At 42.9% G+C, this 23,735-nt stretch overlaps 1 protein-coding gene across 8 annotated transcripts in view; it reads left to right on the forward strand.

The window, feature by feature from the left end:
- The window catches only part of GNAS (GNAS complex locus), a gene marked incomplete at its 5' end in the record, with an annotated part of 54,158 nt that extends 38,618 nt beyond the window's left edge, over nt 1-15,540 (forward strand). For 3 of the 8 annotated variants that reach the window (XM_082669957.1, XM_082669961.1, XM_082669958.1), the window contains 12 exons: nt 966-1,038; nt 3,991-4,035; nt 8,197-8,251; nt 8,338-8,457; nt 10,179-10,276; nt 13,462-13,516; nt 13,654-13,727; nt 13,869-13,927; nt 14,036-14,156; nt 14,321-14,451; nt 14,673-14,740; nt 15,017-15,540. In XM_082669957.1, coding sequence (XP_082526083.1) covers nt 966-1,038; nt 3,991-4,035; nt 8,197-8,251; nt 8,338-8,457; nt 10,179-10,276; nt 13,462-13,516; nt 13,654-13,727; nt 13,869-13,927; nt 14,036-14,156; nt 14,321-14,451; nt 14,673-14,740; nt 15,017-15,163 — 1,046 coding nt within the window. In that variant the 3' untranslated portion in view covers nt 15,164-15,540. Of the gene's footprint in view, nt 1-965; nt 1,039-3,990; nt 4,036-8,193; nt 8,252-8,337; nt 8,458-10,178; nt 10,277-13,461; nt 13,517-13,653; nt 13,728-13,868; nt 13,928-14,035; nt 14,157-14,320; nt 14,452-14,672; nt 14,741-15,016 lie in introns of those variants that run through there. The other 5 variants (XM_082669962.1, XM_082669959.1, XM_082669963.1 and 2 more) reach the window with 2 other exon arrangements.
- Nucleotides 15,541-23,735: the final 8,195 nt, after the last annotated feature.

Genomic DNA, 23,735 nt, shown 5'->3' on the forward strand with positions numbered 1-23,735 from the left:
CATAAAATATATGTTTTTACAAATGAAAGGTGGTTTAAAATGGGGGCATGTGCCCCTTCTAAGCTCTGTTCGTTGGGAAGGGCTTGGAATCTTTGAAAATTCAGTGGTTACCAGGAATATTTTCCCTTCTGATTAAAGTCCTGCCCTTTTAACATGCTAATAGGGTAGTTCTCAAGCCCTGTATTTAATATTTAAATGTGTTTTTCGAGAAGGTGACAGCAAATCAATGGTGTCCCCCCCACCATGGTTGTTGTATCCAGAGTTTATCTTTAGAAAAACAAAGTTAGCAGGAAAAGGGGGAGGGGTGTGGAGAAGTGGATAAAATGTAAGAGTATGGGGCTTAGGGGTTGATTTTTAAGTAGCCCGGGGGGCGAGAACCCTGCAGAGAAGGCAGCAGCCTTGAGAAAATGTTGAAGAGGCAGTCGCTGCGTCAGTACTGATCTGGGGGCGCCTGCAGGGCCGGGGCATTGTTTTGTGAATACTGGGGTATTTTAACCATGAAACATCTGACGAGCAGTGAACTATGTGGCCGTATACATTAATGTGTACATTTTTACCAGTGAACGCTCATAGTTCAAACATCCAGTTTCATGGCTTTAACAGCAATTTTCTTGACCCCCCCTCCCATGACAGAATTGCGTCATTCTTTCTTTGCCCCTTTGCCCACCCCACAAATTTTAAGGCAACCAAAAGGAAAAATAAAAAGAAGAAAACAAAACACCTAAACAAACCAAAACCTTTCATTCTTGTTTGTTGTTCTGACGGTGGAATACTGCAGGTACACACAAAGTTGGATGTTTATTTCATTTTCTCTGCGTCGAAATGTCAAGGAAAATTGCAAGTCTCTTGTTTGTTTTTTGTGTGTTGCTTCTATGGAGAAAACGGCAGTCCTCTTTCTCTCTCCTCCCTGCCCAAAGTGTGTAAAATGCCTCCCTCTTAACCTGAGACTTACTTTCATTTTCTAGGTGCTGGAGAATCTGGTAAAAGCACCATCGTGAAGCAAATGAGGATCCTGCATGTTAATGGGTTTAATGGAGAGTAAGTGTCAAATCTGTGGCAAGGGCACAGGCAGAGTAGCACATTGGATGCTAACCTTTAGGAAGTTCAGGTAGCTTTTGGGGGCTGGGCAACGTCCGCTTGAATTTTTTCAGCCTACATGTTAGAAAATCCAGGGAAGAGCTCTTCAGGGGTTGTTCTCCTCTCCCTCCTTTTACTCTTTGGTGCAGCAACGAGACAGTAATAATAATAAAGCCCCAGTGTTGGCCCTGTGACGGGTCTGCGGCAGATTTTGGTGCAGTGGGTCTCAGACATAGCTGACTCTGGCCGTGGCCACCCTTTTGCCTGGTGACGCTGACCACTGCAGAGACGCCCCCCGCCCCCAGGCACATTTCAGCGCAATGCACCAGTGCAGGATGTTGTAAACTACTACGGAAACATGGTTTCAATAATATTCTCACATAGAACTAAGTTGGAAGAGTCAGCCCTTGTTCATAATTCCTCATTCCCCACCCCTCACCCCCTTTGGAATTATCATGGGTAGATCATTGTTTCCCTTTTTAAAAATCGATGGTCTTGCCTAAAGAAAAGAAAAAGGAGACGTTTAAATGATGGAAAGGCTGGGAGTTGGGCACTTCCGGCCAGACCAAGAGGTACTTTTGCCTTTGAAAAGTCCTTCAGGGCATTTTGCTATAGGACAATGTGACAATACCGCAGTGAGAATAAAGATGAAACGAGAGAGTGCCTATATCAGGGATGTAAAAGACGGGCATGGCGTTCTGCTTGCCAGGAAGGATGCAAATAAGGGGCACAAGTCTCCCCAGACCCAGCCTCTGTTTTCACGGGGGTGAGAGCAGTTAACCTCACTAGATTACAAACACCTGAAGCCACTAGTCTGCAGTTAGTAGTTGGTTAGCAATCCTATTCCCTTTCTTAAACCTGGATTCAGTTGAAAGTTGCCTTCCCCCTTGGTTTCAAAAGGGAAGATTGAGTCAAAGGGGCATAGTTTAATTCAGTTGTGCACCCAGAACAAACCAGTTAAAAAAAAAAGTTACTGTCGCCTACTAAGGGCGGGGCGGGGGGGGGGACATGACAAAGATGAATTTTATCACCTTTCAGAGGTAAAAGAGCTGAGCTGAAGGCAGTTTATGGAAAACAGGCTCTTTATGGAAAATTCTAGAATTTCTTAGACCAAATAAGGGGGGGTGGAGAAAAGGATGACATCACCCATACAAATGGACATTTTAGTTTAGGATGCTTTAAGCTTTAAAATTCAGAGGGATGGACTATTAATTTTATGAATGGCTCCTGATGAGTTACCGATACGCACATACATGCTGTTAATTAGTCAGTTGACTTGTCACAAACCAGTTCTGAACTTCTTAATTTCTAAAGCCTTGCCACCAGAGTTGCCATCCGTCAATTAAAACAAAAAACCTGAAATAGGCTCCTTGCTATGATTTTGTAATCTAAAGAAAAATCTTGCATAATTTTCCCCCCTGCAACTTGCTGGGGAGAGCTTCTTCATGAGGCTAGTTAAGCAAAAATAATTTGACCATGTACCCTCTAGATAAATATTTTGATTAAAACTGGACATGGCTCGAATTTTTTAAAAGGATGCAGCAGCCACTGTTTACCTTAGCTCGAGTCCAATAGAAGATAGGACATCCTTGACATAATTCACTTAAAGTTTTATTACTCTGCAGATTGCCCTAAAATTTTTTAATTTTTAGGGAAAGGATTCTCCTCCCTAAGCGAGCCCGTTTGTAATGCAGACGAGGCATTTAAACCAGAACTTCTCTTTTCTATTTTTTCAAAAGAGGAAGCGCCATTCCCAGTTTGCCTGCTTTGTAGAGGAAGCCATAGGTAATCTCCGAGGATGGTAAATTTAGTCCGTGAAAGTGACATACAGGGGAATTCTTTACATGAGTTTAGAAACCTTATTTTTATCTTGTCCAACTGAGCCTCCTTTTTTCTTTTTCCTCGCTGTGGTATTGCAACAAAAGCGGTTTCCTTCTCCACTAGGAATTCCCTGTGAAGTGGGGACATCCGTCCACGAAAGGGTGTTTTGTGTGGTGCAGGGTCTCTCCCTCCTTCCTCCATAAATGTGCGCTTTGTCAGGGCTGGGCTGAGCTATTACATTTGCCTTAACTGTCCGCAGACTGCTGTGCCAAGTACATCTGCAGAGTAACATGTCATTAATCTGACCTTCAGAAATACAGAGGTCAAATGCGGATTTTCCTAACTCAACGCTAACTCTCTATCTTACATTAAAAAAAAAAAAAAAGTGCCGTTAACACTGGTTGAGCTAATAAGCTAATCAAGTACAAACCCACGTAGACAGCTTAAGCCATCTTGCCCGTCCCACCTTCGAGGAGGATTTCCTACCATTCATGAAGATTGGGTTTTGGGGGGTGGGGAGGGTTGGTGGTAGTGGGTGGGTTTTATTCTTTTTATTTTTTGTTGCCTTATGGTCCAGGCACACTTTTAATTGATGACAGTTTATGGGGAGCAATTATATAGAAATAACATAGGTAGTTTCCCGACTACAAAAAGGGAGGAAATTAATATTGGCACCAGGAAATCATGGGCCAAAAGCACCCATGTCTGTGTTCAGATGCAACATGGTGAAGATTGAGGTCTGGGACAATCAGGGGCCGTATGCGCTGCTGTATTCTCCAAAGACTTGTGAGATAAATCACTGCTTTAGCTCCCTGATGCACGTACGTTTAGTGAAAGCACAAGAAAATATGCGTCTCTTCGGTACCCGACGGGAGTCCCCAGAGGACTCTGCTAATACTGCAGCGAAGGTGTGGAATTCTTCCCTCTACGGCCTGCAGTCTCAGTAGACATTCCAATTTAGCCAGAAAGGCGACCTAAGAATTAACGGGAGGATGGTGGCCATTTGTTTAGGAATGTAGAGAGGCTGTGTGGGGTTTTTGTGAAATTGCGGTGCCTTGCAGATTAGGTGAGCTTTCAATCTCTCTTTAAAAGGGGCGGCGAAGAGGACCCGCAGGCCGCAAGGAGCAACAGCGATGGGTAGGCACATTCAAAACCAGAGAAACTTCTTCACACGCACATTTGACACACACGAGGGTCATACTGGGAAACTGAGGGCACAGAGACCCGGGAAGAAAACCAAAATCATTTAAGGGCCATCAGCCATCTTGGTGTATGTCTGCAAACAGCATCATTTCTTAGCATTTCAGAGCAAGTGAAGTGCAAAACAATTTTTTTTGGCCAACCTTAAAGTATAATTAGATCCAGCTGGGGGGAGGCTATAGATTTCAACTTTAGACGATCAGTTTAGGGTTTCTCTACAATTGATGTTTTTCCATATGGTTTCTATCCTCCCCCCAACCCCCCAGCTCACCATCTGAATTGGCTACTTGCTTTTAAAACTGGCTACTTGTTTTTAAAACTACTAAATTCCATCTACCCAGTGGTTGGTCTGATTTTAAAATTTCAGACCTCGGGCGGGGCGGGGGGGATTTTTTTTTTTTACCTCTATTAAAATACGTGGTGCCACACTGTCCTTAATTTTGGGAAAACAGAATGCCGAGGAGGAGGGGAGGTCATTGTTGAGAATGATCTCGAAAAGCCTCTGGTCTTTTTAAAATTGTCAACTTTATTTTAACCCAAGGCACTTTATGTTAGCTAGTGGACAGGAAATTAATGATGGCCTCCATCTTTTTCCATTCATTATCAAATTATTTTTTTTCTTCACTTCCTGCATCCGCACTGCCCATCACGCCCGTGCGCGCGCGCACACGCACACACACGCATGCCAGGTAACCCTCTGAGCACTGCTTTGCTTATTCAGCTTGCAGTGGGGGAGCAGCTATTTCTCCTGAGAACATGCAGAGCCGACTGACCTAGCCTAGGGCATCTCAAAGAAATAGCTTCTGTGGCCTGGGAGGGGAGGGGCAAAGGATACTAGGGGGTCGGGACTAAGTAACTGACACATGTTTGTTCATCTGTTTTTTTTAGACAACATTACCCCTAGATGATGGCTTCAGTGTCTCATCTTCCCGGCTATGTCCTATCACACTTTGCATGCTGGAATTGCCCGTCTTAGGAACTTCTAATAAGAATACTATTCTGTTGGGGAGGGGGGAGGGGGGAGGGGGCCCTACCACCTAACCTCTAAAGATAACAACAAAAAAAAAACCAAAAAAAAAAAAAAGAATCCCTAATTGACAAAAATGTAGTGTATCAACTATCCAAGGCATCTACATAAAAAGTGATTGACAGTTTACTGTACCAAAAGTTGGCATTTGAGAGCTACGACACATCTTTACTGAGCTACCTACTGTGTACTAGATGCTATGCTAGACCCCTGAACCCTTCTAATACCTACTAACAGCCTGCTCTTCTGTGACTCTGTTCTACAAGTAGAAATAAGTATTAACATATGTGATAAATAAAAATTATCTGCATGTCTCAGCAATCCCTGTATCTTGTGTCTGTCTTCTGTCTTTTCCCACCAAAGGGAAAAAAGAAAGGCATAAAGATAAAAAAAGGTATAGAACTTAGTACGACATAGCCTTCCCCTAATACTTAGCTGAAGGGGGGAGCGGGGTGGGCAGCTCTTAGAATTCAAACCTAGCATAGAAAGCAGCCCTGATCTGCTTTATACGTGGGGGGGGGGGGAGAAGCTACAATATCCTATAAGTACTTCCAGCCCCCATTTTTCAGTCCATCAGAATTCTAGCAATTGATATACAATTTGGCTTTGTTAAGTAGTTTAGAGACATCTGAGGAATTTTCTCCAAATGTCACAATCAACATTAAGTTCATTAAGTGATAGTAAAAATTATGATAAACCTGCCAGCCCCCAGAATCATAGCTCCATCTACAGAGTAACTGCTTCAATGGAGGAATTTTTATGTTTTAGTATTACACGCCCGAATTAGATTTTAGATTTCTACTTTAGCTGTGTTATACTTGATATACTCCCACACCTATTCACATACGTAGGTGAATACTGAACGCGTTCTCAGAATATCCGTATTTAAGACTGGAAGTTTTCCAATTATCATACTACTACTTAGACCAAAATATCAAACTGAGTGAAAGAATCAGGTTTCTGGAAATAACTTTGCTCTTGCTCTTTGTTCATTTGGGTATTAAATACCCGGACATACCTAATTTTAACTCTGGTGGGACCATAAAAACAGGTTAAAGGCTCTCGGTACCATGAAAGTGGAGCTTGTATCTAATGAATGGGAATGGATTTGTCCTATGGGGTTTTGACTTTGAATTCCCGGGTGAACGTTAGGGACAAACACGTGTCCTTTTAAAACCCCAACGTCTTAAATACCTGATTCAGACTGTAGCACCAAGTCTGGACACGATTAGTAATTTTCAGAAACGTACGAAGCAGAATAGCCCCACAGAGAGGGGTCGGGACACTCGCCCTTTAAGCCTAGGGTCGTTGCGTTAAGAGTCTGGGGGCTTGGGGCACGGATCCCACTCTCCTAGTTGGCAGCACAGCTTTCATATCCGTGCCTGGAGTTCTCCCGACCATGAGGGGGTTCCTGGTACCATCTGTCGCCCCACACCCTCAGCCCCTGATGAGCACAGCACCTCTAAACCAGCTCCTGATTCCGGTGTGAGAGGGGCGGGGTCTCAAAGGCTAGTTTGCCCCTGGGGTAGGGATGAAATGCGATGAGATCATTCAGAAAACGAGGGCCCACCCCTCAAACGAATATGCAAGGAAAGGCCAGGTTCTCGAGGGGCGGGGCTCTTGCAGGAGAGCACGTGACATCCCCCATCCCCCACCGCCGTGGTCCCCCGACCCGAGAGCCGCCTCCCCACGTCACATGCTGACCTCCCCCCTGGGCTGCACTTTGCTGTTACCCGCCCCCCTCCCCCCCACCCCGCGTGTCCTCCGCATTAATGTCCTGTCGTGTTCTGCCTTGAGGGGCTACGTGTTTAATTTCTACCTCCATCCCACGACTCTTGGGCAATTAACCCCGTGAATACGTCAAAAATTGGGACTCTCTTTAAAGACATTTCTTTAAAAATCCCGGCAAGAAAAACGTAAACTCTGTCTCCCCCTCTGTCGTCCTGCCTCTGTCACTCAGACCCTCCCTCCCTCAGCCTCAGTCCCCTCCTCTGTGAGGACAGCACCTTAGGTCCTCGTGACGGTGCTGTCACGTCCCAGGGCCCAATACGCAGTAGGTGTGTCATGGCTGTGGGTTCAGTACCCCATCCCACCCCCCAAACCAAGAGGTGACGCCTGGGCAGTAGAGTGGCAAGATTTACACCCTGAGCAAGAGGTCCTTAACCCCTAAAAACACAAATCCGAGAATGTTCCCTGGCTGTGCCTGTGATGAAAGACAGTGTCTGAAAGACACAGGGGGACAAACAACGTCAGGGGACCACAGAGCCAAAGGGCGTGGCCTTTATCTGTGGTCCCAGGGACCCTGAACGTAGATGGTTCCACATCTACACACAGGCCGTCCCAGGTGCCCAAGTTAATAAGCAACAAACGCTAACCTCTACTTAACGGAGGGACAAGAGCCACACCGCCTCCCTCCCCTCCCCCCAATAAACCCCAGATCATAAAGCCTTCCGGGGGCAGAATGTTATTTTACCTTATTCACATCGAGGGATCGATCTATATTAACATCATCAACTAGGAATGTCATCCACTGCTGCTGGCTGCAGTGACTATTGAAATAAACAAAAATAAATAGGGCCCCAAAGCCCTCAAATCTGTAATTAACACCACCACCTGCATTTCATCCACTGGTTGTCCGTGTGCTAATCCAGTGACTGAGGAAGCCCCAAGGCACACCTTGAACTTTTCCCCCTCCCAACCCCACCCCCAAAGCAGGGATGCTAGCAAGGGCCAGTAGGAACCTTTTTGGAAGTGCTGGTGTGCGGTGTGGGCCTCAAGAAAATGGAAGCACCCCTGAATAGTGATGAGCCAGCCCCCACTTCTGGTACAGTAGCCTTGATCCTTATCTAGATGCCGACTTGGTAATCTGCCCCAATTGGGCGTGTCCTCAGGACACAGTCTGGGAGGTTATCATTTGAAACCACCTTTATTCTCCAACCTCTGCACCCATCTGAACCCACCACTCCTTCAAGAACAGAATACTATTTTGGTTGGAAAATCGTGATTGAAGCGACACTGTGAGTCAGCGTGATGCAATATGATTTTTTTTTTCCTTTTCAATCCCACTGTAGTGAGAAGGCAACCAAAGTGCAGGACATCAAAAACAACCTGAAAGAGGCCATTGAAGTACGTGCCTGGTCCTTTTTGTCATTCTTTTAGCCTCCCTGTCAGACAGCGCTGTTCCCCTGACCGCTTTGCTCCGTCATTTTCAGACCATCGTGGCCGCCATGAGCAACCTGGTGCCCCCTGTGGAGCTGGCCAACCCCGAGAACCAGTTCAGAGTGGACTACATTCTGAGCGTGATGAACGTGCCAGACTTTGACTTCCCTCCCGTAAGCTAAGCCCGTGCCCCTTCCCACCCCACACACCCCCTGGGCTGTCCCCCCGCACAGGCACGCTGCCAGCAAAACCCATTTCTGTGATATTGATAGGAAAAATCATCGTTAGAGCTTGGGTCAAGATGGATGAGCGAATTTCTGTCGCCCCTCGTGAGTCTTGGCTCGCCCGTCCCCACAAGTCAACGTCACAGTTCAGTACTACAGCTCTCGCTGTATTAGATTGTAAATCTTTATGAGAAAAAGTCATGAGTTGTGGCAGCCTTAATTATTCCCCTATACACATCTTGTGACAAACTGTTAAGTATGACACACAAATGCTAATTGTCTGGCTAATCGAAGATATCCTAAGATACAAGGAATGCAGAAATGAGGAGCCAGCTCTGAGTTTTATAAACGGAAGATCTTCTCATTTGAAACAATTTGCCATTTAACCTTTATTAAGGTTTTTCTAAAGTCAGTCCTTGTCTTGGGGCAAATGAAGTCTTTTCTCATTATTCAGAAAAAAGAAAGAAAAGACCTTCACCTAAATAAATCATAACCCAGGCACTGTCCTCTATGCACCCTGGCTGGCGTGGACACTGCTTACAAAGATTTGTCTGCTCCATAAAGAACTATTTTTAGGGAACACAAGATTGCCTGTGGCCCAAGCATATATGTTTTGACCCCTTTGTGGGGGAAGAATAGTTTATAAGAGGGGAACAGGAAACAAGATGGAAAGATGGGCAAGTTTATAAGGCCCAGAAGGAAAAGACTTGTCTACAGCAAAAACAATGACTTATTGTTGCCTTTTGTCAGGCTTTCGTGGGAATTTGTGTTTGTGTATTTTAAATGGGTTTGGCTGCAAACTTCTCCTAGCAAGGAAGCAGTATTAGTAAGTACGGCTAGGTAAATTCTTTTAAATGGAAAAGAAGTCGAGCAGTAAACACAGCACACATAATGCCAGACACAGACTCTTTCATGAGACGTGATTCTGTATTTCTAATAGGAGAAAAAAGGCAGCCCGTTAAAAATACACCAGGACGGTGACCTCTTAAGAGGGTCTTCTGTTAGCTGAACTTCACGTTCCTGCCTACTTTTGACCCTTTTCTTGCTGCATTCACATTGCAGAAGAACATCCTCTTTCCTTGTAAGGGACGAATTGCCCCGATACAATTAAAAATGTTATTCTGTTCAAATGAAATACGAATCATGACCTGCTGCAGTTTAAAACCACGCCGAGGTCACTTGCTCTTTTGATCGACAGGCATTGATGGACAAGGTCGGATTTGCCAGCAACTCCCAACCATAATATTTTTTTTCTAAAATTCAAATTTTCCTGGAAGGAAAATTTCGATCCCACCACATCTTCACAAATGAAAACGTCTTGTTTCCACGACATGGAATCATACATTGGCGGCGCCTCCTAATGAGCTTATAGTTCTCCTAGATGAGCCGTTGGGTGAACAAACTTATTCAGTAGTCTACTCTGGCCCCGCCCCCCACTCCAAAAAATATAGGCTGAAAACTACCCAAGAACAGTAATTCGCAACAAGAGGACAGCTGGATTCAATTTCTGAATACGTTTAGCGCACTGAAGGTCTTTATGAACGCCCATTCCTTCGTTCGCCCCGAAATTGGGAATAATCACGCCCAGGGTTGGTGGCAGAGTGAACTCCGGTCTCATTGACTTGGAGCAGCTCCCGCGTCTAAACCTTCCCTCTCGTGTTCACTTTCAGGAATTCTACGAGCACGCCAAGGCTCTGTGGGAGGACGAGGGGGTGCGTGCCTGCTACGAGCGCTCCAACGAGTACCAGCTCATCGACTGCGCCCAGTAGTGAGTAACCCCATCTCCACATCCGCATGTGAGATAGGCACACACGGGCGCACGGAGAGAACCTTACAAACCTCGACTCCCACTTTTCAAGTTACTTGTAAATGAGTTCTTTTCATAGAAGCCAGCCAGTTATTCCCACCTGCGGTTAGAAAGTTCTAGTCTGATTCATTTGTTTTATAAAGGCCTTAATTGCACTTTTTAGTGCGGTGACATTATTTTTATACAAACAATTAATGCCTGTTAGAGCAAAATGATAATTACCTGCAATAAAGTGACATTCATAATTAATGAGCTTGAAGTAATTAATTGAATTGACCTCCAAGCGTTCAGGGAGATAGGGCAGCTCTCACACTTCGCATCAGGTAGAAATATTCTATTTTATTGCTGTAATGTAAAAACCTGACAAAGAGGAACAGTGAGGACAAAAATATGCCTCCTCCTCCTGGGTGACTGATAAGGTGCTTTGCTATTTCTGCTATCAGGTAGGGGACTACAGTAGCTGCCAGAGTGCCATGTTTCTGGTTCATCTAGAGTCGGGGACTGTGTTGAATTCCATTTCCTATCCTTATTTATTCATTCACACTGGGCCTTAATTCAAGGATGCTCCCCCCATGGGGTCCTTGGTCTGTCCTTTCATGGGCTGCCTTCCAGTGGATGTGATAACACAGCTGGAAAGTTGCCTTTTAAATAGTTTATGACCCTCCTTATCCTGTACATAACATAGCAAATATGTGAGGTTCAGAGCCATCAAAAATATTTTAAAGGTGTCATTTGTTTGCTGACGTGGCACAAATATACTAAGTGGGCTCAGTTATCATTTTCTCAAGTTGGATTGTCTTTTATGACCGGGGGAAGGGCAAGAGAGATTTGTGATGTTTTAGCCTCTCTCATGTAAGTAACTGAAACTCACAAACAATTTTGCTATTGAAAATATTAAGTGACCAGGACCAAGGTACCCCGGCTGGCTCAGAACAAGCTAAAATCGCATGACGTAGGAGCCCCACGCCGGAGGACCTTATTGTGAAAACCACTCGAATAAACGGGAGGGAGGAAGAGGTGACAGCGCTCAAACAGCAAATGCAAAGCAAGCTCCCCAGAATCCTGTTAGAGACACATCACACAAGCTGATGTTAGGGGCTGTGAAACCTATCAGTTTATCTTTCCCTGGCCCTGCTTTCCCATCGAAAATGCATTTGATTATTTTCAGTTGTCACACCTGTAGCTATTTTGTGATTTTTTTTTTTTTTTTTTTTTTTAAATATACAAGCAAATCTGTATATTTTTTCAAGGAGCAGAAAAACAGTCCATCTGGGCCGGTCCCTGTGACCCTCCCACCCCCACCCCTTCTTCAACAAAGCCCCTGATTTTCTCAAAAGTTTGAGCTTAAAGCTGGAAGTGCTAATTATAGTAACGCAAAACAAATGGAAATCCTGGAATTGTTTGCCTTTTGTATTTTGGATCCAAGTCAGAAGTACAGGTACAAGATTAGGAGGGTTTAACCGTCCCAGTTTTGAGCGCTCTGGAAGTGGGGAGGGTGTAACAACTTCATTGATGAACAGTTAGCCAGTTTTTTGTTTTTTTTTTTGAATCTGACACCATTTAAAAGTTGCTTTTTTAAGGCAAAATTCAGTTACTCCTGCAACTTTATCTGAAAATGGCAACATTTGCACAATTTATGGAAAGTTTCAAGGGAACTCCAGGGAAAAAGGGAACATAGCTTGAATCTTAGAAAATGTCTTCCCCAGCCCGATGATTAAAGTAGCCCTGCCTCTGCAGTGACCAACGCGTTTCTGGTTTAACGGCCTTTATGTTAAAGTTGAGCTCCCGGTACCTTGCCCGTTCCTTAAGGTGCCTATTTTTATTTGTTGAGCTGGGGTTTGGCTGGCCTTACTCCAGATGTCTCTCTCACAAGATTTGGTGCTGATGATCTATTTATAGAACTGTGGTTCTGTTGCCATGGCAACGTGCTGCAGGCCAGGGCGGCTGGGGAGCTATTTCTGGCCCGGTGCTGTAATGTAAGACTGATTGGGCAAGTCGGTATATCCTCTAAGCCAGACTAACTTTAAACTGGTAAAAAGGAAGGGGCGGGGGGACCTTATAGAATTTCTTTAAATAGACTTTTCTCTCTTTGTGATTTTTTTCCTGATTAGCCCACTTTACAACAATCCAGACCCCTGCCCCCCAAAAAGCTGGTTTTAATATTAACTTTTCACAGTAATTAAATTAGTCCAGTCTTTTAGAAGTTATTTTTCCTAACAGTGTATCTAGTCAGGCAACACAAGCAAGATACTTTTTACTTTGGGAACAGTTATGGCTGTGGAGCGGGAGATAGAAAACACTGCTTTTCCCCCTAAAGCTTTTGCATCACTAATGATGGCCCCTGAGACCGCCCCCGCCCCTCCACTGTACTTGCTCCCTGCCCAGATAAGGGCCCCTAACCTGGATGGCCGTGAGGTTTTTTGAAAACTCAAAGTTTAATATCTGGACTGTCCTATTTCATGGACCAAGTGGAACGGAAGGGAACTTTGTGTCTGTTTCCTGTTCACTGTGGTAAGGGCCAAAAGGGCCCCTTCTTAAAAGTAGAAGGAAGGGATACCCTTTCTGAGTAACTCAATCTTATTTTCATTAGTCCCTCGCTGGGGAGGGGGGGGCGGGGGAATCCTTGTTTCTTTAAAGTATGCCATCTTTTTCATTTAAAAAAAAAAAACTGTGACGTGGAAGGGTACAGTTTTCAAACTACTCGCCATTTTAGTCAAAGGCAAACAATTTGAAAATCTGAATATTTTACTCAGTCTTTATCAAATGGCACAAAATCAGACCTGATTTGGGGCCTTCAGCTAATTGACATGCACAGAACCAGCCTTTTAAAATTAAAGCAAGACCAGAGCTCTGCACTGGCCTGTGCTGTCCCTGTAGGCCAGGGGTCCTGAGAGCCCACCCCTAGTTCCTGGTTCCTAGACCTACTGGTCAGCCAGGTACATTTATCTTAAATTCTGTTTGCTCTAACCTTTTCTAAGGCATAAGCTTGGACTCATAATGAACACAAGCAACCTCCGCATTGACTTAATGCCAGGTAACTGGGGGGTGATCATTTCCATTTAGCTGGACTTGGCAGAGAGGCAGGAATAGTGGGCGAAGTGGCGTGACTGTGTGCTCACCCCTGTGCATTCTTCTTTCCCTCCCAGCTTCCTGGACAAGATTGACGTCATCAAGCAGGCTGACTATGTGCCCAGCGACCAGGTATGCACACGGTCTCACAAGCAGAGGACGCAGAGCCCTCTTTCCGAACGAGTCAAGACTTTTGCTCCAGACTGTCAATTATTAATAATGTTTAGGTTGGTTTGGGTGCGATCCCTTGACCTAAGATTTTGTTTTAGGACCTGCTGCGCTGCCGCGTCCTGACCTCTGGAATCTTTGAGACCAAGTTCCAGGTGGATAAAGTCAACTTCCAGTAAGTAAATGGCTCCCTTTAAAAAAAAAAAAAAAGAGAGAAAGAAAGAGAGAGAGAGATTTCTTGACGTTCCCTCTGGCAGGGAGAATGGTGGACCAGTGTTGGCCCTTGGGGTGACCAGGTGTCATTTCTCTCCTGCAGCATGTTCGACGTGGGCGGCCAGCGTGATGAACGCCGCAAATGGATCCAGTGCTTCAATGGTACGGAAGCCATGGGCTTCTCTGCTCTTTAAGGACATTTTGGTCTTTTCATCGTCAAGGATCATTTTCTCTTCTAACGTGCACTGCTTTTGCTTTCTTGTGCCGAAGATGTGACTGCCATCATCTTCGTGGTTGCCAGCAGCAGCTACAACATGGTCATCCGGGAGGACAACCAGACCAACCGCCTGCAGGAGGCGCTGAACCTCTTCAAGAGCATCTGGAACAACAGGTTTGGGCGTGACCCCCGGTCTCCTCCCCACTGATCTCAAGGCCCTGTATTTGCATGGCTGGTAGAAGAGAATCTTGTGCGAGTTCTTGGGCAAGCATCTCAAACCCCTTGCAGAAAGAATCCTTTCTTTTCCTGAGCATTAAACCTGCGTCTCTCTCTCTTAGATGGCTGCGCACCATCTCTGTGATTCTGTTCCTCAACAAGCAAGATCTGCTCGCTGAGAAAGTCCTTGCTGGAAAATCGAAGATTGAGGACTACTTTCCAGAATTTGCTCGCTACACGACTCCTGAGGATGGTATGTGTGGCCTTCTGCAGTTGATTAGTGCCCCCTTGGTCCTACGGGGTGTCTTGCATATGTTAAAAATTTCTGTTCTGGATTTTTAAAATGAACATCCTCTAAGAATGGAACCCCCCGCTCCCTCAACCACCACCACACTATAAGGGATCTGTAGGGAGGAGCCAAAGAACCTTATTTTTTTAATCACTTAAGTAACAAAATATTTATATTCTTTGCAGCGACTCCCGAGCCCGGAGAGGACCCACGCGTGACCCGGGCCAAGTACTTCATTCGAGATGAATTTCTGGTGAGTAGAGACTGTCTTTGGTTCCCTCTCTCTGCTTGTTCTCTTATCCTTAGGGGCGCAAGTTTCCTTACTTCTAAATTTGGGGATCAAACCATCCAGTTCCTCAGTGTTATTTCACCAATAGTCAGTATGAATTTAGCCTTTGTGCCCCTCAACTTGGGTTTGTTTTAACATAACGTCAGTGACTGGTGGGCAGTCCTTGGTAGGTGACCCCACTGCCGACAGGGGGACTTACTGGAGAGGCGGCACTGACCGAGTTTCCTTCTTTGCCCACAGAGAATCAGCACTGCTAGTGGAGACGGGCGCCACTACTGCTACCCTCACTTCACCTGCGCTGTGGACACAGAGAACATTCGCCGTGTGTTCAACGACTGCCGTGACATCATCCAGCGCATGCACCTCCGTCAGTATGAGCTGCTCTAAGAAGGGAACTTCCAAATTTAATTAAGGCCTTAAGCACAATTAATTAAAAGTGAAACGTAATTGTACACGCAGTTGATCACCCACCATAGGGCATGATTAACAAAGCAACCTTTCCTTTCCCTCAAGTGATTTTGCGAAACCCCCTTTACCCTTCAGCTTGCTTAAATATTCCAAATTTAGAAAGCTTAAGGCGGCCTACAGAAAAAGATAAAAGAAAAAAAGGCCACAAACGTTCCCTCTCTCTTTAAGTAAGTAAAATAACAGCAGCAAACAGAAATAAAGAAATAAAAGAATAAATGACATAAATGAAACAAATGAAATAAATATTGTGTTGTGCAGCATTAAAAAAATCAAAATAAAAATTAAATGTGAGCAAAGGATGTGACTCCCGTGAATTATTTGTGGTTTCGAGCAGACACCCATTGTCCAGGGTTTTGACTGCATCAAAAGTTGGGAGGCCCCCGTGGTGAGGTGACAAGGCCCCAGGGTTATAAGTGGGTATAAAATATCGCCACTCTATGTTTTTGTTGACCGAACCTTGGGTTTCTGAAAACAATTTGCAGACGATACAAAATGTCCACTCTGTCCTCCTCTCGAACCCATGCCCCATAGAAAACCACTAAGCCCCATCAAAAAAGTTCTGTGCTTTGATCACTGCTGCCCTATCCAAAGAGTCTATCGACTTATACCCTTATGTATTGTCTCACAGTGTGCCTGCTTACCTGGTCTCCCCAAAGAGGTGTTTGAATTTCAGCTGTCTGTCCTGCATTAAGACAGGGACTCAGCTGGGTGGGAGGAATTTAGGAATGCAGTTTACAATCAGGGAAAGAGTTATGCAAGGAATGGTGTACAATGCATATTAAATCATCACGTTTTACACTTTAAATATCTTAAAATTTTGTCAATTGTATCTCAGTAAAGGCGGGAGGTGGGGGTTGAGAAAGAAATGGTATAGCGACTTGGGGAAAAAAACTCAATCCCTACCTCATTCCATACACAAATGAACTCAGTGTGGGTCAAACATATATGTGGAAATACAACAAGTTCCTTTTAAAAAGGTCATTTTTAGGGCTTCCCTGGTGGCGCAGTGGTTGAGAGTCCGCCTGCTGATGCAGGGGACGTGGGTTCGTGCCCCGGTCCGGGAAGATCCCACATGCCGCGGAGCGGCTGGGCCCATGAGCCATGGCCGCTGAGCCTGTGCGTCCAGAGCCTGTGCTCCACAACGGGAGGGGCCACAACAGTGAGAGGCCCGTGTACCGCAAAAAAAAAATAATAATAATTAATTTTTTAAAAAGGCAATTTTTACAATTAAAATCTTGGTTTATAGAAGGCCTCTCTAAGCATGACCTAAGATTTAAAAAACAAGGCGCTGGGGTGGGGGAGGACCGTACGAAAATTAAAATCAAATATGAATGGGGGTGGGAGTGGAGACTGGGTAAAAACCTGTAACAAAGGGTTAATTTCCCTAATAAGCAAAGAGCTCTGAAGAATTAATAAGCAAGCACCTCTCGCAAAAATGGGCAAGGTACATGAACAAGCAATTTTACTCTTTAAAAAGGTACAAATAACTAATTATCCCTACCTTGTTCCATACACGAATGAACTCAACGTGGGTCTAACACATATGTTTAAGTACAAACAGTTACTTTAAAAATGGCAATTTTTATAATTAAAACCTTGGTTTACAGAAGCATCTCTAAGCATGACCTGAGGCTATAAAAAAAATAAAAGGGTGGGGGATGACCATACAAAAATTAATATCAAATATGAATGGGGTGGGGGTGGAGACTGGGTAAAAATCTAACAAAGGGTTAGTTTCCCTAATAAGCAAAGAGCTCTGAAGAATTAATAAGCAAGCACCTCTCGCAAAAATGGGCAAGGTACATGAACAAGCAATTTTACTTTTTTAAAAAGGTACAAATAACTAATTAACATTGGGGAAACCATGCAACCTCACTCATAATGAAGTGAAATACAAATAAAACAATATTCCACCACTGTTGGGGGAGGGGGTGGCCGCCAGCACTCATGGGCCCCACATCAAACTCTGAATCCTTGGTGGGTTATGGCTTGGACCTGAGGTCCACTTGGGCTCCCTAGTCCTTCACCCCCCCAGGCTCATCCCTTAAGTTCACGGTCACCCATGGTGTGGCTTCCTGGAGGGGTGGGAGGGAGAGACCAGTTTGCCCCCAGCATCAATCATTGCACCCTCTGAAACTGGCCAAATGGGACACTAATCAAGTTGATTCTGTAATTCAGGCCAAAAACCTACTTCCTGTTCCATTTTCTAGGTCAAATTAATCCCAGCCAATTAATCCTCAAGCAGAGTATACCAGAGGTGAGCAAAGCATGCCCCACGGAGGGCAGAAAAAGTAGCGAATACCCCATGTCCATAAACCTTCCCAAAGCTTCCTATGTAACATTCATTCCACGTAAAAATTGTTGGCTTACTAGGTAGATTTCGTTACAAAACGACTCAAACCGCCCCCCCAGATTAACATATAATCTACACGAGTGCTTGCTATGCAAATATAGCCAGAAGACCAGTCCCCAAATTCCCATAATTGTCCAAAGTACTCCAAATAAACACAATTAACTAAACCCTAGGCAACAAGTACAAGACCAGCCCACCATACAAACACCCATCCAAGTAAAGTGCTGGCGGAGAATAAAGTCCCAAAGCCCCTCTTCCAATATGGCCGCCTGTATGCCCCGCCCACACAGAAATTCTAGAGCCTCCTCTAAATAATCCACGTAAGATTGTCGTAGTGCTAGCCACATAGCCATCACAATTAGGAAGCAAATTCTCAGGCTATAGAACATTTATACATAGAAAACGATATCCCAGAACCCCCGGCCCTTGCTGGTCAAAACTGGCAGAGACTTTGTGATGACGTCCAGAAAGAGGGTAATAAAAGTCACGGTTATCCACCACCTACTGTGTGCCAATTAAATCACTGCCCAATGAGACCCGTTCAGCTATTACTGCCATTTTACGAGGCCTAGAGAGGCCAAAGTAACTTGCCCCAAGAGTTAAGCAGGGAAAATGGGCTTCAAACTCAGGTAGCCAAAGCCCACTGCTTGGCTACTACAATATCCTGTAGTTCTAAAAGATATACAAAAAAAGAGAAGGTCTGCTGCTCTCCTCTCCTGGATGCCAGCTGCCAGGAGCCCAGGACCCATGACCCCAAGGGGAAATCCTGCATGTCTCCATTGATTCCATATCCAGTGGTGATGGTGGGGTGGGGTGGGGGGTCGTGAGCAGGTCGGGGAGGGGAGAGGGACATCCTCATCCCTCAGAGAATGGCACTGGACACACTCCTGCCTTACCCCCAGTTCAGAGGTTTGCCATGGGGCCACCTCCAGTCACTCAGATGTGTTTCAGGGTCCCTTCTCCTCCTTGGGATTTATCCCTTCTACTAAAACAATTTCATTTTCGTTTTCCCTTTGACTTGGTACCAAACGTAACTCTTATAGGGCTATTTTAAAATCTAAATTCTAGGATCTTCAGAATTCCAAAACATCATGAAGAATTTCATCTAAATATTTGATGACAATAAACCATTAGTTTTTTAGTTGTTAGCTGAATCTTACTTAATCTTAATCCCTACTCAAATGCAAAACAACATATTTTTCTAAAAGTAACAATTTGTACTCCACTTCATAAAGCTGTAGAGGCCAAATATTAAAAATAACTATTCTCTGATCTTTTTGAGATTAATAATAATAATAATAAAAAAAACCCACTAAGCCCCCTGAGGGCTTATTTAGTTTGAGGAGGGTCTAGAATTGGGCAGAAATTTTACCCACCTTCACTTTTATTTAAATGTAGGCAAAATTATCCCCAAAGAAATGACCACCTCAGAACAGCCTTTCTATGTCAAATGGTATTCTCTTATGATAATGGTTTCTTGGACATTTTTGGTGATCTTTTTACTCAACAAATATATAGAGAGTACAGAACCTATGCCAGCCACTGGGAGTTCTGCTCTCATGGGTAAGTTCTATCAGGGGAGACATGCATTTACCAAATAAATAACTAAAAGAATTACAAATGATGAAAAGGTCTCTGGGCTAATAAACAGGATGGTGGTGATGGGGAATGGGAGCTATTTGGGGAGGGATGCCACTTGAGATAGAATAGCCAGGGAGGGCCTCTCGGAGGAGGTGACTTTTCTTATGGGAATGCAAAGGATGACAAGGAGCTAGTCATCTAAGTATGAGTAGCAAACATCACTATTCTTTAATCAATATTCCTTATTAAAACATTATAATTAACATTTATGGAGCACTTTACCATGTGCCAGGCACTGTCCTAGGCCCTTTATATGGGTTATCTCATTTAATCATTTTGAAACCCTAAGAGGATATACCCTATCATCTGTACAAGATGTAACCAATCTGTATCCAATTGTACAAAAATGAAAAAGGTAAAATACATCTAAAACATTGTGAATAATTTATGCAAATCATGCTTTTAACAATGGTTACACTAAGAAGGCCATGCGATATGCACTTAATTTGTGAAATTGCTACTCCGGTTCCTAACTTAGAGTTGGCGAATTTGGTGTCTCTACAATAATTTTTCTGTATATAAACATTTACATACTATGAACAACTAAAACTGTCTGGTTTCGCCTAAAAATCTTACTTCCTCTATCAGTTAGGAATGTATTCAGCTGCAAATAATGGAACCCTGACTTGGAGCGGCACAAACAGAGGCTTATACCTCTTACTTACCAAGAATTCTGGAGGTAGGTGTTTCCTGGTGTTATCTCAGCAGCTCATCAGTGGCAGAGCCTATGCCTCCACAGTTCTCTTGGCTTCTCTCCTGTTGTTGCAAAATGGTACCATGTCTTAGCCTAAGGCAGAAAGGAGAAGAAAAGGACAGCCCAATCAATTCTCTCATCAGGAATGCAAATGCTTTGTAGATGCCCTTTGTTCTCTCTACCATGTGAAATATACATAGATACCAGGATAGCAAGATAAATAGTTAGATGGTGAGATAAATAGCTAGCTAGCTAGATAAGACAGAAAAGTATGCGTGCAATAACACTATTACAAACACACACACAGAGGTTTATAATTTTTTGTCCCATGGACCATGATGGAACTTTAGAAAGATACACCCAGAACCTGTAGTTTTTAAGGATTAGGGAATATAACAGGTAAAAACATTCAAATCATAAAGAACTCATTTGCATAATTATATATAAATCAGTTTGAAAGCCTAGATGAAATAGTTAATTGTCCAGAAAAATACTGTTTATCAAAACTGACTGGAGACAAAAAAATCTAAGCAGACCGCTTAACATAGGGGGAAAAAAAATACAGAGCCTAGAGAGCACCATGACAAACGGGCTTCAGGCGCTTGTTGCGGGAAGCTAGTGAGTGGAAGGAAACATGGAGGAGGCTTATGGGGCACCAGGGTCTGCTTCTTGCTCTAAATGCTGATTAAACAAATATACTCTATTTGAGAAAATCCGCTGAACTGTACACCTATGATTTGATTCTTTTTTTCAGTATATATACTGAAAAAAAATTTTAGGATGGAGGGGAGGAGGGAAAATTTTTTTTTTTTATAATGAGGAAAAGGAAAAAGGCACCAGACCCAGGTAATTCTATAGGAGAATTCTACTAAACCTTTAAAGGTCAAATAATTCCAATACTACTTAAAATTATTCCAGCATATAATGAAAGGAAACTTTCAAAAGTATTTTTATGAAGTATAACACTGACTCTGAAACATGCCAAACATTGCATCCAAAAATAAAATTACAGACCAATCTCATTTATGAATATCAATCATAAAATCTTAAAATATAAGCAAGTAGAATCCAATATTAGTTTAAAAAAATGAAACATCACGCCTAGGTAAGAGTTATTCTGTGAATTCAAACCTGGTTCAATATTGGCAACATAGTAAGATTTGCCAAATTTAACACCCATTTATATTTTTTAAAATCCAATAAAATCGTGATTAATGGATGCTCCCTTAATATAAGTCTATGTAGCATATATTATATAAATGTTATATATATAAATTATATATGTATGATACATATATAAAATATATTTTTCTTTTTTTTTTTTTAAACATCTTTATTGGAGCATAATTGCTTTACAATGGTATGTTAGTTTCAGCTTCACAACAAAATGAATCAGTTATATATATACATATGTTCCCATATCTCTTCCCGCTTGCGTCACCCTCCCTCCCACCCTCCCTATCCCACCCCTCCAGGCGGTCACACAGCACCGAGCTGATCTCCCTGTGCTATGCGGCTGCTTCCCACTAACTATCTACCTTACGTTTGGTAGTGTATACATGTCCATGCCTCTTTATTGCTTTGTCACCGTTTACCCTTCCCCCTCCCCATAGCCTCAAGTCCATTCTCTAGTAAGTCTGTGTCTTTATTCCTGTTTCACCCCTAGGTTTTTCATGACATTATTTTTTTCTTAAATTCCATATATATGTGTTAGCATACGGTATTTGTCTCTCTCTTTCTGACTTACTTCACTCTGTAAGACAGACTCTAGGTCTATCCACCTCATTACAAATAGCTCAATTTCGTCTCTTTTTATGGCTGAGTAATACTCCATTGTATATATGTGCCACATCTTCTTTATCCATTCATCCGATGATGGACACTTAGGTTGTTTCCATCTCTGGGCTATTGTAAATAGAGCTGCAATGAACATTTTGGTACATGACTCTTTTTGAATTATGGTTTTCTCAGGATATATGCCCAGTAGTGGGATTGCTGGGTCATATGGTAGTTCTATTTTTAGTTTGTTAAGGAACCTCCATACTGTTCTCCACAGTGGCTGTATCAATTTACATTCCCACCAACAGTGTAAGAGGGTTCCCTTTTCTCCACACCCTCTCCAGCATTTAAAATATATTTTTCTACAGAACACAACATTTTACTTAATGAGGAATATCTAAAAGCTTTTCCACCAATGTCAGGAACAAGAATCAAAACAGACAAGGATGCCTCACGTTGCCATACTATAGTTATCATTTTATCGAAAATATAAGCCAATTCAATTAGACAAAAGAAAGCAATCAGAGGTCTGAGAGTCGGAAAGAAAGAAGTAAAACTATTCTTTATTGCAAATGATATAATTAAATACCATAAGTCCCCCCCCAAAAAAATTCACAGAAAAACAGTTACTAAAAAATGAGAATTTAGAAAAGAATAGGTTTATAAGATCAACATACGAAAATCCATAGCCTTTTAATAACTGATTTTCTTTCTGGATGTTCTATCCAACAGCTGACTTGAACAACACAATAGACCACATAGACACAAAGACCTAACAGATATATACTACTGAATAAACCTTATCCTCAAATGCACATGAAATATTCTCTAGGATAAATCATGTGTTAGGTCACAAAACAAATCTTAACAAATTTAAGAAGATCAAAATCATTCCAAGTATCTTTCCCATCTAACATGGAATGAAACTAGAAATCAAAACACTAAGAAAATGAGAAAATTCACAAACATGTGGAAAGTAAATAACACATTTTTGAACGATTATTAGGTCAAAGAGGAAATTTTTAAAGAAGGAAATTTTAAAAGTATTTTGAGGGCTTCCCTGGTGGCACAGTGGTTAAGAATCCGCCTGCCAATGCAGGGGACACAGGTTCGAGCCCTGGTCCGGGAAGATCCCACATGCTGTGGAGCAACTAAGCCTGTGCGCCACAACTACCGAGCTTGCGCTCTAGAGCCCACAAGCCACAACTACTGAAGCCACATGCTTAGAGTCCATGCTCCGCAACAAGAGAAGCCACCGCAATGAGAAACCTGCACACCACAACGAAGAGTAGCCCCCACTTGCTGCAACTAGAGAAAGCCCGCACGCAGCAACAAAGACCCAAACTCAGCCAAAAATAAATAAATAAATTTATTTTAAAAAAGTATTGTGAGATAAACAAAATTGAAACTATAGCATGCCAAAACTTATGGGATGCAGCAAAAGCAGCACTAAGAGGGATGTTTACAGTGATAAACTCCTACATTAAAAAAGAGGAAAGACCTCAAATAAACAATATAACTTTACATCTCAAAAAACTAGAAAAAGAAGAACAAACTAAGCCGAAAGCTAGTGAAAGGAAGGAGATAATAAAGATTAGAGCAGAAGTAAATCAAATAGAGAACAGAAAAACAATAGAAAAAAAAACAGGAGTTGGTTTTATGAAAATATAAACAAAACCAACAAACCCTTAGCTAGGCTGGCAGAAAAAAAGAGAGAAGACTCAAATTTTACAAATCAGAAATGAAAGAAGAGCCATTATGACAGATGCCTCATAAATAAAAAAGATCATAAGGGATTATTATGAACAATTATATGCCAACAAACTGGATAACCTAGATAAAATAGATAAATTCCTAGAAACATACAACCTGCCAAAACTTAAGAAGAAACAGAAATCCTGAACAGACTAATAACAAATAAGGAGATTGAATTAGTAAGCAAATCCTTCCCAACAAAGAAAAGCCCAGGACCAGATGGCTTCTTTGGTAACTTTTACCAAACATTCATAGAAGAATTTATACCA

This window comes from Grampus griseus, assembly GCF_964374135.1.
Source record: "Grampus griseus genome assembly, chromosome: 14".
Classification (NCBI taxonomy): Eukaryota; Metazoa; Chordata; class Mammalia; order Artiodactyla; family Delphinidae; genus Grampus; species Grampus griseus.